The sequence below is a fragment of the Platalea leucorodia genome (genome assembly GCF_965183815.1).
Source record: "Platalea leucorodia genome assembly, chromosome: 16".
Taxonomy (NCBI): Eukaryota; Metazoa; Chordata; class Aves; order Pelecaniformes; family Threskiornithidae; genus Platalea; species Platalea leucorodia.
The window spans coordinates 1129640-1147485 of record NC_138838.1 but is presented as its reverse complement, the minus strand read 5'-3'; the positions used below and the strand labels follow the sequence as shown (position 1 = coordinate 1147485).

The 17846-nt window shown below is 45.7% G+C and overlaps 2 protein-coding genes across 2 annotated transcripts; one reads left to right on the top strand and one right to left on the bottom strand.

Moving 5' to 3' along the window:
* Positions 1-902: 902 nt before the first annotated feature.
* On the top strand, positions 903-3561 carry LOC309598020 (1-acyl-sn-glycerol-3-phosphate acyltransferase alpha-like; the record flags this gene model as incomplete). The annotated part of the gene is given in 5 exon segments (XM_082328108.1): positions 903-1099; positions 2394-2521; positions 2968-3117; positions 3120-3142; positions 3505-3561. Coding segments are annotated over 5 exon segments (546 nt in total). The 5' UTR covers positions 903-911.
* Positions 3562-3872: 311 nt separating this feature from the next.
* LOC309598019 (myeloperoxidase-like) lies at positions 3873-17550 on the bottom strand (the record flags this gene model as incomplete). The annotated part of the gene is made up of 13 exons (XM_082328107.1): positions 3873-3913; positions 5265-5482; positions 6012-6249; positions 7096-7266; positions 8694-8946; positions 9328-9488; positions 10542-10857; positions 10953-11153; positions 11977-12106; positions 14033-14156; positions 14757-14932; positions 15798-15894; positions 17544-17550. The coding sequence occupies 13 exons, from the start codon at positions 17548-17550 to the stop codon at positions 3873-3875; spliced, it is 2133 nt and encodes a 710-aa protein (XP_082184233.1).
* Between the last annotated feature and the right edge of the window lie 296 nt (positions 17551-17846).

Here is a 17846-nt window from a genome sequence, read left to right as displayed (position 1 = left end):
ACGTATTGTTACTCCTCTGAAGTGAAAGCTGCTTGGGCAAGGCCTGTTGTGCAGTTGATGAAACATGAGGCTTTTGGTTTTCGACCTAGTCCTTGTACTTGTGCAAAGATCCTTTTCATGCAGTGGTTTTAGGAGATGAAATGCAGCTGGAGCCCTCCCAGGTTACGCTTGCATTTTCCTGATTTACTTCTTACGTATGTAGATGCCGTCTAAACATGTGCCTGCCTCTGGCCATGAAAACATCAGGAGCAGCTGTTCTTGCTTTGTTTATTTTTTTGTCCAGACATGTGGCACTTTTTCCACTTTTCCCACTTTACTTGAGGACTGTCCAGTTGCTCAGCTTGGTCCCCCTAATGCCGAGATATATGGGGCAGGAGCTGGCTGCTAGGATCGCTGGTTCTCCTCCATAATCCTCATTTCTGATTTCCTGGACATCTTGCAGCCAGTGCACTTCTTGGTGAAGTTCAATGCTTGCACAGAGGGTGAGACAGCCTCTGTGCTGTCCGACACATCCCGCTCCCTCCCATTAAACATTTTCTTTAAAGTTCTCAGGATTCCTATGCACAGAGCCCTATGTGAAGGAGGGCTCTCTCTCCAAGCAGTCATTGCTCTACCAGCCCAGAGCCCCGCACACATCCTGCACACAGGCAGCCTTGTTATTGCCTGTTTGCCCCTGCTTGCCTGCCAGCTCCTACACACAGCGCTGCTGGAGATCCCTTGCTAAACCGGCTTTCCACGGTTAGTTTAGCTCCGAGCAGCGAACACAGCCTTTCTGAAGCACCACTCCTGAATCTCGTTCCAGCCTTGCGCCACCCACATGTAGCTGATGAAGGGAACCTAAACTCATCGGGTGCCTGTGACTCATTTATTGCTCTGTGCAACACTCCTTGGGTTAACTCTGGGCTGGAAGGATGGAGCTTTTGCTCCTTCACTACCCATTTACTTTTCTGTTCATCGCGTTTCTAGTCCTTTACCAGGTGAATCCTGCATTCAGATACTTCTGCAAGATGACCTTCTATAACTTGTGGCTCTTGACCCTAAGCATTCTGGTTATTATGCTCAGTATTTCTTGTGGGTGTAACGTGGAAAACATGAAGTTGTCTGTGGCTTCTTTCTGCTCTGGGCATGGATAGAGTCAGCTCACACTGTTTTGGAGGGGGCTGGGAGCTGCCATGCAGGGGGGAGGAATTAGTTGCTGTACATTGGTGTGGAGGGTTGCCAAGGCCTGTAATTGAGAGAAGGGATGTGGGTTTCAGTATTGTGTTTTGAGATGATAGAAAGAACAACAAATGAGGGAAGGAAAGGATGTAAAAGGTGACATAAATTTGACAAACTAGGTAATGCCAACAAACTGGATGTAATACCCAGGGAAAGTAACTTGGTTTTTTTTAGTGAACCTCTCCTATCTGGTCTTCCGAGCTGTATTTCCCTCCTCCGTGTGGCTGGTCGTTCCCCTTCTAAGTTGTGTCGAGAAAACCTCTGCAGGTGCTCTTCTTTTCCTCAACTTTATTCTGACCCATTGCCCACCTGAACAGGCACGAGCCGACATTGACGTGGTGCAGTGCTGGCACCTGCATTGTCACCGGTGTCCCCATCGCTGCAATTACAGCCCGGTGCCCCCAGGTCTGGCGGTCTCCGAGCCCATTCCCTTGCTGCCCATGCCCTCTCTCCATCTGTTACTGCCTCTGCAACGAGCTGCTGGACTTACGTACCCAGAGGCTGTGCAGCTGAAGCCATCTCTGCTGTACAGCAGCATCGTGCCTGCAGCCTCCTGAAGTGCTGCAGAGGCAGGATTTACTCCTTCATTGTTGTATGCTGCAGTGGGAGTTCGTATCTCTTAAGCATCAGCCTTTCACTATAAGAAATTTTCTTCAGTTCTTGACTTTTGTGCCTGACTTATTCTTTATTTTTCCAGTATCTGTTAAAATATGGCTGGCAGAATTGCAGTCTAATGTCACCCAGAGGCAAAAATCATCTCTCTTTCCACAGCGTGGGCAATAGCGGAGTTAGGTGCATGGCATGTTTATGGCAGCCTGTGCTCAAGGTTCAGCAAGGTGGGCAGGGAAGTAGAGTACAAACAGGTGCACTATGAATTTGGGCATTAGCTAATATTTGGCTGATCCACAGAATTGCTGTAGCTGAAGTTGCTTGGCCATCAGTCTAACCTGGCTTGAAGAAAACCTGCCAGGTGTATTTGTCTTCTGTAACAAAGTGATGAGCCGAAGAGAAGTACTAGTTGCTCTTCTCCAAGTCATGGGTCAAACCTAGGAGCGCGGAGAAACAGGCTACTCTGCAGGAGCAGTCTGTGAGATGGGTTGGTTTGGAAGAATGGTCTTTGGTTCCTTTATCCAATTTCAGCGTCTCGTTGGCTTATGTCCGCTCCCCTTTTCCAGGTCAATGTCAATCCTGCTGCTCAAATACATCTTTGGGCTCAAACTAGTGGTGAAGGGCAAGGAGAACCTCAGGACTAAGAAACATTTTGTCGTCGTGTTGAATCATCAGCCCTCCCTTGACAGTGTGGGTATGTGGTGATCCTCCCTCCTGCTCCTGGCCCCAGTTTTCTGTAGGAGAGGGAGGTACAAAATTCCACGTACCACAGGCAGGAGTGGCTGCTACATAGTCCATTACTTGCTAGCCCCAAGACAAGGCTGTTCTTCAGGGTATTAGAGCCCAGTAGGTATTTTCAAGCTAAATCAGCTTCAGCCTTTCCAAGAGAATGGGGATGAGAGTGTCAGTTGCCCACAGCCGTGTCAGAGCGGCTCTCATTCGGTGTCAGCAATAGTCTTTCTCTAAGTGGGTGGTTGGTCTGGAGACCCCCAGAATCCCTTTCCAACATGTTTCTGATCCTATGAAGCTGGATCAGCACTGCAGGCATGGCATCTCCCAGAGCAGAGGGCTGTAGCCCAGAATCTGGAGGAAACCTCAATGCAGATGACAACTTGTTCTGTCCCTGTTGCCCCCTTCCAGTGGTCACGGAGATATTACCAAGTCGCTGTGTGCCCATTGCAAAGAAGGAAATCCTGTACATGGGCACTTTCGGCCCAGCATGCTGGCTTTCAGGATTCATTTTCATTGACTGCAAGAAGATGGAAGAGCCTATCACTACCTTGACGGAGGTGGCCACTCCCTGCACAAAGAAAATGTGAGTGGGGAGGAGCCAGCTTATAGTTTGCTTTTTTATGCTGATACCTTTAGCTATGAACCATAGCCAAAGAATGTTTTGGACACATTTGACATACCAGAATTGATGCCAAATGTAGATGAGTGCATACAATGTGTTTTATTACTGCCAAGCACAGCCAAACACACACATGTTCAGTATAGGATTTAAATAAAAGATGTCTCTAGGCTTCAAGATGCAGCTGCCATTCTCCAGTGTCTTCAAAGACTGAAATCTCACTGCTAATTAGAAACAGCCTAAACTGTTTATGCTCTTGTGCAAAACAAGAAGGAGATAAAGAAAGTTTTGATAAAGATGACATGAACTTGCTAATTTCTGAGCAGGTACAAAGGATAAGGAATTTGATTTTGAAATGCGAGCATGCCAGCCTCCAAATTTGACACCCATTCAGGATGGGAAGTAAAAAATCTGTCTTGATTGTGCCTTTAGAGAGTCATAAAGCATCCAGCACCTAACCAAGTCTTGCACACCTTTGAACATTTTTTTAGGGCAATAGACTATAAAATGTCATTACCCTTCCATCTGGAAGCTTTTACAAATAAATGATATAAAAATCACAGTATAGCAAATAAAACAGTAGACATAGTCTTGAGCTCCTCTCTGGGAAATCATGTGCCAAGGTCCAGTCGACAGGAGTCAGCTGAGCGTGATGTACAGGCAGCAGTTTCCCAAAAGCAGCTTAGTGCCACCGTTAGGAGTTTCCAACACTGGTCTGATGAGCAGGATTAGAAACTGTCAATGAAGCAGAAAAAGCTACTGAGAGGCAGAAAATCTTTCCAGGACGCAATATTTCTCCCCATGTTTTTATTTGACTCCATAGCTTAAAATAGCCACTGGCGAATAGGTGACTGAGTACCAGGTCACCCCTGAGATACCGCACTGCTTCCAGCCTTGTCAAAAGGTACCTCCGGCAAATTAACACCAAACAGCCCTTTGGACAACTGCTTTGGGGGCAATTTCTTGGCCCTTGAACAGGTTAAACTTTTAGCTGTTGCTTTTTACCACCCGGGGATTTCACTGTCTCTGGGTTATGCAAACACAGTTCAGCTTCCTCCCAGCCTGGTAATAAAAAAGCCACAGGAAGCAGCTCAGCAAATTTTACTGACCGTAAGGCTAAGTTAATAAAAGAAATCAGGAAGCTTCTATTGTTTAGGGCAAAGGTGAGCATCAGCTGGACTCTGTTCCTAAAGAATGGGGTGAAGTCGCCATAATTTAGCCTTTATATCAAGTGCAAATGTCTGTCTTAAAGAGCAGTGTTTGTCTCAAATACAGTTAACCAAACCCAGTACAGGAACTGCATGGAGATGCTTTGTGGTCCGTGCCTTGCAGAAAGCCAGAGTAGGTGATCCTCAGGTATTGTGATCATCTATAAATGGGTTGCCAGAAGCAAAAATTCAGTCCAGTCCATTCTGCTCAGGCCATACCTGTCTTCTGCAAGTCTCTGTTCTCCCTGTATTATTTCCAACTGGGAGAGACCATGCCAAAAGTATAGCAGCAGGAGGACACAGCTAGTTCCTCATCTCATGTATGAGGACACTGTTTTACTGTCTTTCAGGATGTGGCACATCATAATCTCTGACTATGCATATTAAACTACTGCTGTGTCAGGCCATACGGTCTCAAAACAACTCCAGATATACCTTAAAGTGCTTTAAAGCTTTAGGGAAGGCAAGGGGAGAGCAGGGGCTTGGAGCAGCAAAGTAAGAATTTGGAGCAGGTTGCCTAATTCTGATTGATTTCTTCATGGATGCTCTTCCTGTGAAGGAAGACTCCAGTTGTCCTGGAATAAGGTGCTTAGAGAAGGACACATTCACAAGGACCAGAAGAGACTGGATTTTCAGGGATTTCCCATCTACTTGAAGAGGAAGAGATAGGCTACTAAGGAATGATGAAGGTGATGGATTGCAAGGAGTCTAGGCTAACAATACGTCTGCCTCCAGAGGTGTCTGAGTGGGGCTGAATGGATGGTCAAGGTCTTTTGGGGGGCAGAGTCACTGTGATGACCTTAATTCTTTTATTTCTTTAGGCGCACAAGAGTCTGACCTTTTAGAAAATTTATTATTTTTGACAGACCTTTGCTTACCTTTTGTGCCACTCTCACGCTCATCTTTCCAGGGTGAGAGGTTGAGCGTGTCGATCTCATGGCAGTCAACGAAGTTCTCAGGATAACTGTTGACCTTGAACACATCCCTGGGTATCTTTTTGATATGAGTATTGTCACATATCACTGCTGACAGTGAGATTTTTCTCAGTGCACGCAACTGCTGTGGAGTGAAAACTCCCGGTTTCTCCCACCAGAATCTGCAATGATATTTTCAGAAGCAGCTTATAGTCTCCTTGAAGGCATTTGGTGCTGGTTCCTTGCCAAGATGAGAATCTGGCCAAGGGGAGTCTCTGCTCAGGTCCACCTTGATTCATCAGGCAGCGGGCACACCCCTTTGGAAAGAGGTGTCTCCAGGTGTGGCCAGGTCTGGATGCTGCCACTCATCTGCCAGTGCGGAGAGCCTGCCTCTTCCAGGCAGCATCACTGGGCTGCTGGGACGCAGTGACTAATCCTCCCCTTTTGTACCCTGAGAGCAAATGTCACCTCAGGCAGAGATTACTGCAGGTCACCCATGGCCTGGAGCTGGTGCTCCTCAACTGCATGGGTCTGTAGGAATGGGCTGCAGAAAAGATCCCTTTCGCAACTGGGCTAAAATCAGGGTGTGAGCCTTGCTGGGCACACTCACTGGCATGTTGGAGATGGGCTGGATTAGTGCGCCGCATGAAATGTCGGCATTTTTTCCCATAATAAATGCCATGGGGAAGGTTTGCTCTCAGAGCTACCTACCTGTCCCCATCACGCAGGTTCCTGAACTGGGTGCCAATGAGGCAGGCCAGGAGGGGTCCAACTCTGCCCTGGGGAACAAAGGGCTCTGCGACTGCCCCAATCCAGAGGTCAATATTGTCTGGTGTCCCATACAACTCCATGAACTTCTTGGCCAGTTTGGAATTGCCTAGCACCTCAGAGAATTCACCTATGTTTTCAGGCTGGGAGAGCCCACAGAAGTGCCTCCAGGCATTGTAACCTGCAAAAGCAGGAACAGCAGCTGATCAGGACCCACGTCTCCCCACCATTTACCTAGGCTTAGGAGCTAAACAGACCCCTTGGCCCATCAGCAGTGTCTGCTTCTTCTCATGGCATTAAAGGATCTGGAAGACATTATTGTCTAGACGGTCACAACAAACGCCATGTTTTCAAAAGTCCTTTTTGTATGCACACATTAAACTAACAATTTGGGTTGTCTTTGCACATGACTATAGGTTCATCGCATCCTATTGGTTACAGCTACCTAGTGCTGACGGTGAATGCATCAGTCTTTGCCGTTTTGGGATGCAAAATTTCTAGGCTCACAGTCCTAGAAAAGAGCAACATTTGGTTATGCTTAACCCAAGAGCACCCGTTCTTCTCCAGCGCCTGGGGGCAATCACACCTGTGCGTGCAAGCCACTGCTGCTCAGAGCTCTGGGTTGTCTGAAGACACAAAATAAGCATTGATGGGCAAAGAACAAAGCACAGATGGTCTGCCTAGTCCGTGTGAAAGCTGAACTTGGTGTCTGTATGTTCTGTACCCCACATGCTCTCGCTTTGCAACACACTATTGTTTCTACCCCTCTTTGTAATAATTATCCCAAATATCATCTTTGCTTTCCAAGCCTTTTGTGCTTGTCTTAAATCCCTCAGAAAAAGATCTTTATAATACAGAGACTTTTTCTTCCCTGAGCTCGACTGTCTATCCATCCTTTGCCTTCAAATCGAGGTACTGTTTCTTCCCATTGGTATGGAAAAAGCTTAGTACCTTCATGGAACTACTATAAACAGCAGAAGAAAAAAAGAGTATTGTTCATAGGATGTGTGGACTTGTGTCTCCTTACCTGGAAGGCCATGGTCTCTTCCCCGTTGCATGTTCAGGGCTGCTAGATCCAGACCCATTATCTCTGTCTGTTCAAAAAGGTGGTTCTGGAGCTCCTCAACAAGGAGTTGATTCTGTTTCATCAGTTTTGCATGATCAACCATCATGCCCCGTATCAGCGGGTCAATGCCACCTGCACTCATTGCAAATCAGAAGACGACTTGTTGTACCAAGTTCCAGCTTTGATGGTCCATTTTGTGCAGCTGAAACAGTGCTGCATTAGATGTCTTTTCTACTCTGGGCTGTGTGGGGTTCACCTAGCTCCATATTTCCATTTCAATGGATACTAGTGCATATGTACATACATGCATATGCCAGTAGATGAGGCGTCCCTTTGGGAACTAGATTCTCCACCCCTCCCCATCTCCATCCCTCTGCCTTCCCTTCTGCAGCCCTAAATCCACTTGTTGCCCCCCTGGACCTCCAGGTCACTTTCTGCAGAACTGCTCCTTAGCCTGTCAGTCCCCAGCACGTACTGATACATGGGGTTCTGTCCAAGGTTTAGGTTTTGCAATTGATTTTGTTTATAATTAGTTATTAATTGACAATTTTTTAAAAAATATTAAATACGATGATAGAATCAATTTATGTCTGTTTGTCTACGTCTTTTTCACAGCCATGAAGAAGACAGTCTTAGTAAAACACAGGAAAATTGGCTGCACGTGTGTATTTTGGTATGTTTTCCGTAATTAGTCAGATAACTCATTTTGGAAGAGACATTTGTCTTCCTTGGAAAGTAAGATATCAGCTGTATAAGAGCAGGATCCCATAACTCCCTTTAGAGTCATGAAGTCGTGAAGAGAGATGGCCACGACTAGGAAGCAGTTATGCTCAGTTAGACGGGAGGCATCACCCTCTGGCCATGCCTACTAATTACAGGGGGATATAATAGCTTAGATTGACCTAAATTTTGGTTGACTGACATTTGGCGCCATGAGGCTCAGGCCTCCTGGAAGAGCACGAGCAGTTGCACTATTTGAGTGAATGAGCAATGCTCGTGCTGTCGGGTCTCACTGAGCTGAGAGATGTACGGCAACCTGAGAAGGAGGTTTAATCTGTTACATATTCTGGTTATTTACCGACGTGTTCAGAGTATGAATGCAATTATCGTGCAATGAACAGAGGACTACAATACTGAAAAATTGGGGAAAAGGAGCTACAGAACTGTACGTTCTGATGCAAAATCCTGCTCCAATGTGGTTGCTTTTGTGGGAGCTGGTGCTTGGTAACATTCGATGGCTGGAGTATAACAGCACGTAATTTTTGGCAGGGCTCCTTTGCCTGGGTGCAACGTAGAACCAGTGTTAGGCTGTGTCTGGTGACAATTCTGCAGGACTGTCCTGCTGCCCTGCATTTGTCAGACCACTGATTTGTCTGCAGTCCCTTGGGTAGACACGTCATGAGCACCTTCCAAGCTGAATGGCACTGTAATTTGTGTGAGGCCAGTTAAATAAATGGAGCTAAAGCAGGTTTTGGAGTCTAGGCTCATATATCTTACCAGCTGACCTGAGTGTCCGCTTCAGGACCAGACCAGGACTGCTGGTTGCCCCACGTTCTTACCTTCCTTTATAATTCTCCATGTAGCACAAAAGGTCAAATGAAGAGGGACGTGGGAGAATGAACCCAAAGGCTGAAAACTGTCATCCAGACGGGATACAAAAGGCTGCACTGATGTATGACCAAATCGAAAAGCCAGAGAAAAAACATTTGAGACCGTAGGATCCACATTCTCATTGTAGCCACTGTACAAAGGGATCCACTTGCTGGTCTCCTCCCCAAGCAGAAGTGGGAGGTAATCTCTGTATGTTATTATCTGAAAAAGCACAAAAGCAGAGCAAGTTGTCAGCAGCTGTAGCAGAAATGCCATCAAAGTCAAGTGCGGAGCATGAACATGGACACTCTGTCCAGTAGCAGAGTTCATTAAGATCTTCAGAAAAAAGAGCGTGTAGCAATGGCATGAATTTGGCATAATATGTTAAAATTATATAATATAATAAATAATTGATAAATTGGTAAAATAACAGATAAAAAAGCTCTGGATACCCGTGCTGCCTCAGATGCACCATCCTTATTCACAATTTTCAACTCCCAGAAATAACTCCACTAGATCTGCAAAGCACGGTTTTCCTCCTTGTCCTGGAGGAAAAACCATTCCTAAGCATGTGGATGCTAAACAGCGAGCAGTGATCAGCACCTGGTTTATGGCAACCACAATCTTCCGACTCTCTTGGTAAAGCTTTTCTCCATCCCAGTGAGGATTTAATTTCCTCAGCTCTGTAACCAGGCGGTTGTGTTCTCGTAGAAAGACAGTGTGCAGTGCAGAAAGTCCCAGGTTTTCAGTGACCCGTTTGTCACCTACAAATGAAAATATTTGAGAAATTTTGTAAATTGATTTTTATTTCAGCAGCAGGCTTTTGTGTTAGGACAGACGAGTAACAACGTACAGTCAGCATTACTGGCAGTAACTCTCATGGTTAAGCTTCCTAGCGATCATCATTCAAGCCAGAGCTGTAGATGCCTCGTTTTGTGAAAAATCTCATGTCTGCCTTCTTTTTGTACCTCAGGGATACAATCTTCTTTTATATCAGTGCTGTGAATGTTTGGTTTTGAAAATTTGTCTCAGTTCACCCAAGTTATAAACACCTCTGGGAGGTCTGGGAATGTGCCCTCCGTAGAGATGCTGAGAGAAAACTGGTGGGAAGGCAGTGACAGCTGATGGAAGAAGCACCGAGGATCTCCTCACTCAGCAAGGAGCTCTGCCCCTGTGCAGGGAATGAGAAAATAAGGTGCAATAGGAACACCCTATATTCTTACGATTGACTTTGCAAGCTTCACATTTGTAATATTTTTATAATGTTGTGCCTAGGATGGATCACTTCGTGTTTTAAAAAGTTCTGTGTTTTGAGTCGTCAGTTTGTTTAAATTTCAGACAAACTTCTAGACTTGTCTTCTGATGCAGGTTGGGATATTTGAAATATTAAAAATTTAGAATGGGGTACCAGGGAGAGTTAACTAAATTGATGAAGAGCGTTTAATTGTTAGTATTGATTGAGTTGAAAACTGAATGGTGAATTCTGGGTAGGAGGGGAAAACAGTCACTGAGAAGTTTTAAACACTGGGGGTTATTCTATTGAAAGTTTCACGTATGTTTGAAAAGGTTTTTTAAAAGGCAGATAATTTGCTGTAACTCTTTTGGGAAATTAAAACAAAATAATCTTTGTGTTTAATTAAACAATTATTTTTCAATTGTTATTCTTTTTTTAACTGTGGGGAGGGTCCCGTCTTTCACCTTACACAACTATATCTTGCAGTGCCTCATACATTTGTAAAGAGACATCAGACACCTGGCCATAATGATCCTTTCTGACTTTATGGGCCACTGAAAACTACTCCACAGATGCACCTTACCTGCTTTAAAACAGGGGATGTTCATGCTCTCATTGGTGAGAACACAAATGCTTTTCGTTTTGTTCTCAAAGGGCAATAATTCCAGCCCCGCATCGGTAAAATTCTGGTTCACAGCCATCAAACCCAGCTGGTTTGTCTGATTTCTAATACTCTTTGCCACAGAGTCTTCACTGCCATACACTGTGCTGGCATCGATGAAGGAGCTGACGGCGTTGATCTGCTCACGAGTAAACGTCCTGGGGTTGCACACGGACGCCGACTGGATGAAGGGCATGCAAGAGTTTGACCTCAGCATCCGCGGGTCATCGGGGGGCAACTAAAGCAAACAAACATAAGCGATGCCTCAGAAAGTCATGTGGTTTTGTTTTTACTGTCTTAGGATAAGGTGGGATGGAATGAAAGTCAGGGTACCTTAATCGGGAAGCAAGGGGACTTGAAGGCACAATTGGTCTCACAGTGAAGCTTCGGGTTCACTCCTGCACCACTGGAAGGGGCTAAGTCTGTGTCGTGGTTGACCCACTGGCCCCAGTGCATGAAGACAAGAGAGAGCTCCTGATCTTGAGTGATGTTCTCATTGGCTGTGCGAGCAATTTCATTTGACACTTTTCGAACCTGCAGAAAATCAAAGTGAAAATGTGTGTGACTACCTCTACCATGGTGAATTTACCTCTCAGTAAAACACCCGCTATGAGATCATGCATAAGATGATCTTAGATAAGCTCGTAAGAGTTAATTACGTCATTAAACAGACCCATGCCATGCCCCAGCTCTATCAAAACAGATGTGATAACTAGCACCCTCTTGACTTCACAGTCATTCAGCCAAGCCCAGCTTCACGGAAAGCCTTTTACGGCTGAAACTGATATACTTCCACACATCCAGAAAGTCGAGATGGCTGAGGAACACCCAAGCCTTATGGCTTGTATGTTTTAGTCAGGCATTAGAACAGGCTGCCCAGGGAAGGGGTTGAGTCTCCATCCCTGGAGGTATTTAAAGGACGGGTAGACGTGGTGCTTGAGGACATGGTTTAGTGGTGGGCTTGGCAGTGATAGGTTAACGGTTGGACTCGATGATCTTAAGGGTCTTTTCCAACCTTAACAATTCTGCGTATAAACGTGTGGTGTATCTGAGCACACTGTGGTGCTGTTGGCATCAAACCTGGCGATGCACACTTCTGAAAATGTTATAAAATGTTATGTTGTCCATGCTTTGCTTAGTGAAGTATTCACAACCTTTTTGTTCATGTCTGTCTCCAACACAAAATATCACCCTGAGCCATCGCCCAGTTGTAGGAAACAAGCCTCAAATAAGCACCTGAGATCAGAGGAAAGGATCGAGCAATTTACACTCTAGATGTTGCTGCTCTTTCATTTCTGATGGATGCAGTGAGGGCAGCGTCCACTGCTGTTATCTGGACAAGAATAAGAGTCCTCACCAGTGGGAGTGGAAATCCATTGTACAGCTTTCCTTCACTTGCTCCTCTGGGAACAGATACTCCATCTTCATATGCTGCTGGGAGCCAGCGAGCAAACGCGCGGTTCGAGGACCCCAGATGAGAATGCTTTCTGGAGCATCACAAGAAGAAAAGCAAACACCAGTATTATTTCAGAAATGAACAGGCTTGTAGAGAGTAATATTTTGCAGCCCTTTAATCCATGGCTGATTGTTCTGGTAACAGAGGGGGTAGCCAGAAAACACTGAGAAGTAAATAATACCAAGATTATTACCGCAGAGAAAAATGAACTTTGACTTTAAGAAAAGATTCCTCATGCTATTATATTAATTTTATTTGGCATTTAAATCTCTGTAACACCTCTGTCTCCAGTGCTGCTCCACACAAAAGCCCGTCTCACAGTAGGGCCATCACCAATGATCAGGGTGGTCATGCCTTTGTCCAGCTGAGGGCTGGAAGCTTCCAAGGATGAAGATCCTCCACCTCTGCGGGGACCTGAGCCAAGGCTGCCCCTTCAGGAAGTTTTTCCCCATGTCCAATACAGGACCTCTCAAACTGCAATCTGCAGCTGTGGCCATTTGTTATATTGCCTCAAACTGCTCAGAAGAATTTGAATCGGTAAACTCAGCAACACTTGTTCGGAAGAACAATAATGCTGATTGAGCCAGTGATCTGTGGCCCTAAGGACACAAAGACACAGGTTATTTTGGGGAAAGCACTTACTGAATATCAGCTGGTGCACAGCAACTTTCTGTGTTTAAGCTCTTAAATCCACAAAACCTGGGTAATACCTGCCTATACTGAAAAAGGAGTAGTATTCCCAGAATTCACAGCAGCGTGCTGTGAAATAAAAGCATGCCCTGGAACAATTGCCACACCATAGCTGAAGCAATTCCATCAAGTATTAAGAACCCAGTACCACCACAGCTCTTGTTTTGATTGCTATCACTGTCCTTGCAGGCAGATCTTTGAAAAATAGTCAAGTGCTGTCTCATGGTGTGTGTCTCAAGCTGAGCAAGATCCTTGGAAAAATGTTAACGTATCATAGAGTCCCCTCACTTCTGAGTGCCTCGTTATCTCACTGGCAGCCCACTAAATTAGCAAGCCCAAGGACAACCCCACCCTGAGCCTAAAAGTCAGCGTGGACACTGCTGTCCTTGGGGAGCTGAAGGCTCTGGGGTCTGTGGGTAAAGGTACAGACTGACGGTAACACCAGCACCATGAGCGTGAGCTCCCTGCACGTGTGATGCAGAGCTGTCCTATGTCTTCACATCTGGCACATCTGTTTCATGCCAGATGCACATCGGATGCAAGTCCCACTCAGGCTTGGGGGCTGGAGTTAGCACACCAGGCAGCAAATCTATGGCAGAACAGGACAGTGAGCTTTGACTTCCAAGTATTACGCTAGAACTTTTGCCATCTTCTGGTCAAAAAAAAAAAAGCTAACAAGGAAAGAAATAAATGTATGACCCCAGGTTTAAACCAGGAGGCAAACTATGTGCAAAAAGCTGAAGAATTCTCTTTTTTCAGATTAAGGATACACAATACACGAAGCTAGAAGAGGCAAGAATTAAAGTCTTATTTATTTCCCGTCCTTACACATCACATCAGTAGCCACACAGTTGTGTTGACAGCTGAATATTTTCATACGAACCAGCCTGGGGACATTAGTATTATCCACGCTACAGAAGAGTGGAGGGGTGATTTCTTAGGAGCCTCAAGCTGCGGGAGAGGCTGGCTGTCACAGCCCCAAAATCTGCTTTCCTCAACTTTTCACCTCCCCCGACCCCAAGAAGTCCCTTCCTTCACCCAAAGCAGCACGTGGAGGGCAATGGGCTCAAATCTGAAATTTTCACGAAATGACATCTTTTTCCTGCCAGGCATAGGTAGAAAGGAAACATCTATTTCATTTCACCACTAAAATGAGCGTTTCCTTCTTCTTGCCCCGTTGAAAGGTATTTACACAAATGACCGTAAGCCATCTACGCTGGGTCAAAGTACAGACTTGAGACTCTCCTTGGCCACACGCAAATCCTACCTGTTGTTGCACTCCCCAGTAATGGTGCGGTAAATGTCATGCTTCGGGCATTTAATGGAACGAATCTGATAGTCACAGCCAGTTTCTTTGGAAATCACCTCCTTCTGTTTTCTGTTTAGCAGGTCTGCAAGAGAAACCATGCAAAATAGTATCTGCTGTTACTCATCTTTATTTCTCAATGTTTGAGTCAGCTGAGTCAGAGCTGTGGATATATAATGTCTGGATTTGAATTGTTAATTTGGTGCCTACATCCTTTTGTGGATCAGCTCTCACCTCTGGGCTAGGGAAACTGGGTTGGCATGGAACAACTTATCGGGGAATACGGGGAGCATCATCACCAGCAGCATTTTACCCTAGACTGGGAACAAAATTAGGAGCACGCAGAGCGCTACAACCTGCCGTGAGGACCAGAAGTGGGAGATGGGCTCCTGTTCTCAGCGGTCAGAGTCTCCTGGCATTCGGCACGTTTTGTCCCAGGTTTATCACATTTATTGCCAGGCTGTTTTTATCATCAAAGATATGAGACAGGCACTGCCAAAGATGATGATTAAAACACAAGGTGGTCTGGTCTGCCTCTGAGCAGTCTGTTCACCTGGGGCTGTTGTGGGGTAAGGTTTTATCACCAGTTATTTGGATTATGGCAGAGCTGCTCTCTGACACTCCTGCTGTGGTAGATTTTCTGCTCTTAGCTGTTTGTAAGACATTTTGGTCTAGACCACATTACCTGTAATGTTGAATTTCCATTTCCCAGAGAGATGCAGCTTTATTTTGAGGAGTTTCAAAGTGGTTTCCACGTAATCAGCAGCACGGACTGCAGATCTGGTTCTTCCTACGGGGTCCTTTAAGTGCTTCAGGAAGTCCATTGGGTTGGCAACCTTTTCCTCTAGTTTTCTCTTTAAGCTGAACATAAAAGAGCCCCATGAAGCACTTCACTGAAATCAGACCTCCTCCGTCATGTCAGGCTGGGTGTACTTAGACGTGACAGCACTGCTGGGTCCCAGGCAGGCTTTGCTCACCTAGGACAAGCTGGCTGCTCATCAGCTTCGCACAGACACATTTTGGCAAACAAATCATTGTGATCCCCTATTTCAAGTTTGCATTACATCCTTGTCACAATAAATTTTGTTATATCATGTGAAAAGCTAGATCAGTGGAAAACCGAGTTATTCAGTGACTAGATAAAATTTTATATTTAGTACATCACGAGATATGGTCTGTGACCAGAGAGACAGCCTTGGTCCTGTTGCTTCTCTTCCTGGTCCCATGGCTCGCTCTTGCACAACGAAAAACCTTCTGTAGGGTGAGTGGGGAGAGACTCCTCCCCAAAGCTTCCCGCTGCCTGGGACCAGACTTTTGGAACAACACGTGGAGGGATACCTGCGTTTTGACTTCTGCTGAAACTTATTTGTGGCAGGGTGCTCATCTGCACAACTGTCTCATGACTGTGGTCCTTCTAGAGAGGGGCAGAACTTCAGCAGCTAGGAAAGGACCCAACATGTGCTCATCATGACCAGTACGGACCACTGAGAGGTGCCCACGGCAGTGTAGGTGAGGAGGCAGTAGCTGCGGGTGATGAAGGGTGGCCCTGGGGACAGGATGCTAGAATCCAGCCAAACTGAGCAAAAGATTCTCTCCAACTACAACAGTGAGAGCCCTTGAACAAAGGCATCCCTGTAATAAATATGCATTGGAAAACAGAAGAAACACACATATATTTTCTCATATTTCCTAATAATGTTGGGGCCCTCATGTAAAAAGGACTCACCTTTTTCGGGCGTGTAAATATGCTGTGTCTACCAGCTGCCTAGCTTCACTAACGCTGCTCAGAAGAGCTGAGTCTGATAGCACCTCCGAGTCCTTTACTAAAAAAAGAAGAAAAACCAGAAATTGAGGGTACTTTGTAATGTACACCAGGAGCTACTCATCCCACCCCATTGCTGGGTGCTGAGGTGCGCTGATTCGCTTTGCACGCAGCTCCCACTGTGCGTTTGGTGCTACCTGGACACCTTTATCCGTGCTCCTCTTGCTCATCTGCTTCACCCCATTGCTGAGGTCCTGAAAGTCACAGCACAAGAAGTGACTGTAAAGCGGTGGTTTATTATCCATTTCACAGAATTGGCTCTGATGGCTGTGGGAGGCTTTTAGGGAGTTATTTTTCACCCTTCTTTTGGAAGCTATTCTTCCCTGCAAGAAGGGACATGCACAGAAGAAACCAAATATATGACCTGTGACCCAGGTTCCCTGTCACAAAATGATCGTGTGCTTGGAAGACGTATTGGTTTAATAGCCAATTCTAGTTTCTTAGGCATTGACTTCACTGTTAGTGGGTCAACGTACAGGATATTTCAATCTTATATTGGAGCGATATCTAATTAGGAGCTCAGCCTGAGTTTTGACTTACACCCTTTCAAGCACAGTAGCAGCAGAATGAGAAACATAAACTTACTATTTAATGAGGAGTCCAATGCTCCGATTAAGCAGAGACTGATGATGGATCCTAAGAGAGTGATTCTTGGGTTTAAGCCTAGAGAGAAATGCAACATAAATCTCCTGAATGGGCAGGGCTTCACTGAAGCATCAGAAGAGATTGACAGGTTTGGTTTGAATATTTCTTTCAGGATCTAGGAATAAAATACAGCACCCCTCTGATCAGGTCCGTAGGTGGGACTCTGGCTGGCGAGGGCTGTAGCTCTAGGTGTTGGCAGGACACAGGGACATCCCTGTCGTGTGGGACGTTCAGTAAACTGGGCTGAGTGACTGCCAAGGAGGAGGCAGCCAGGTACAGTCCAGGCTTCAGGGATGGAGACTATTGGGAAGGCGCGTTGGGAGAGGGCAGTGCCCTGGCGTCCTGCCTTTGGAAGCATCCTTCTCAGGTGGCTGGTGAAGAGGAGGTCAGACCCCTCTCTGCCCCCTCTCAGTCTTCTTACTGAGCAAAACAAGCTGCTACGTCTAGCACTGGTCCTCCAGCCTTCAACCCCCTTTGTTAATCTTCTTTATGCTCCCTGAAATTTATTTCTATTCCTTTTTCACATTAATGCTAGAAATCTGCATGACTTGGTCTCATCAGTATTATATACAACAGCAGAGTGCCTTCCCTGGAAGGAGATCTTGAACCAAAAGGTTGCAACTAGATATATTGTAAGTAATTTAGTCCACATTTTAATTGCTTAGAACAGGAAAGACACACAAAATTTGGAAGAACCAACGAACTTCTCCCAGCGGGGCAGGTTATTTTATATTTACAATCTGTGGAACTTCTTCAACCATCTTCACAGGGATTGAAGGCTGCTTATTCCTTGCAATCTTGCAGGGTATTGCTACATGAGGCAGCTGTCTTTTCTCGCATCTCAAAATAAATGTATTTCACATATCGGGGGAGAAGGAAGTATGAAGGACCACCAGCTCCTAACACTCCGTCTCCTCAGGCTCACCCATGCAATGCACCAATACCCACGCCAGAAATATCAAAGTAGCCAAATACAGATATAAAATTAAAAAGCACTGATCTTACCTGCCATCTCTGCAGCACTGGTAGGACTGGGAAACAAGCCAGTCCTTTATAGCCCCTGCACCAGGGCAGAAATTAGCTGGGTCTCACCTGGGTGTGGCCAAAAAGGGAGAAACTGGGATCAGATTGAGCCAAGAGGAAATATCTGCTGGTTTGCTTTCCTGGATTAAGCAGAAAGGTGCACACTTCTCCATGCCTTCTGAGTAAATGTTGACTCCCTTTTGACCCGTTTCTTTTCTGCAAGTGAAGGAGATCAGCTTAATTTTATGATGGTAAAAGATGGTGGAATTTGGCTTCTTTTTCCGT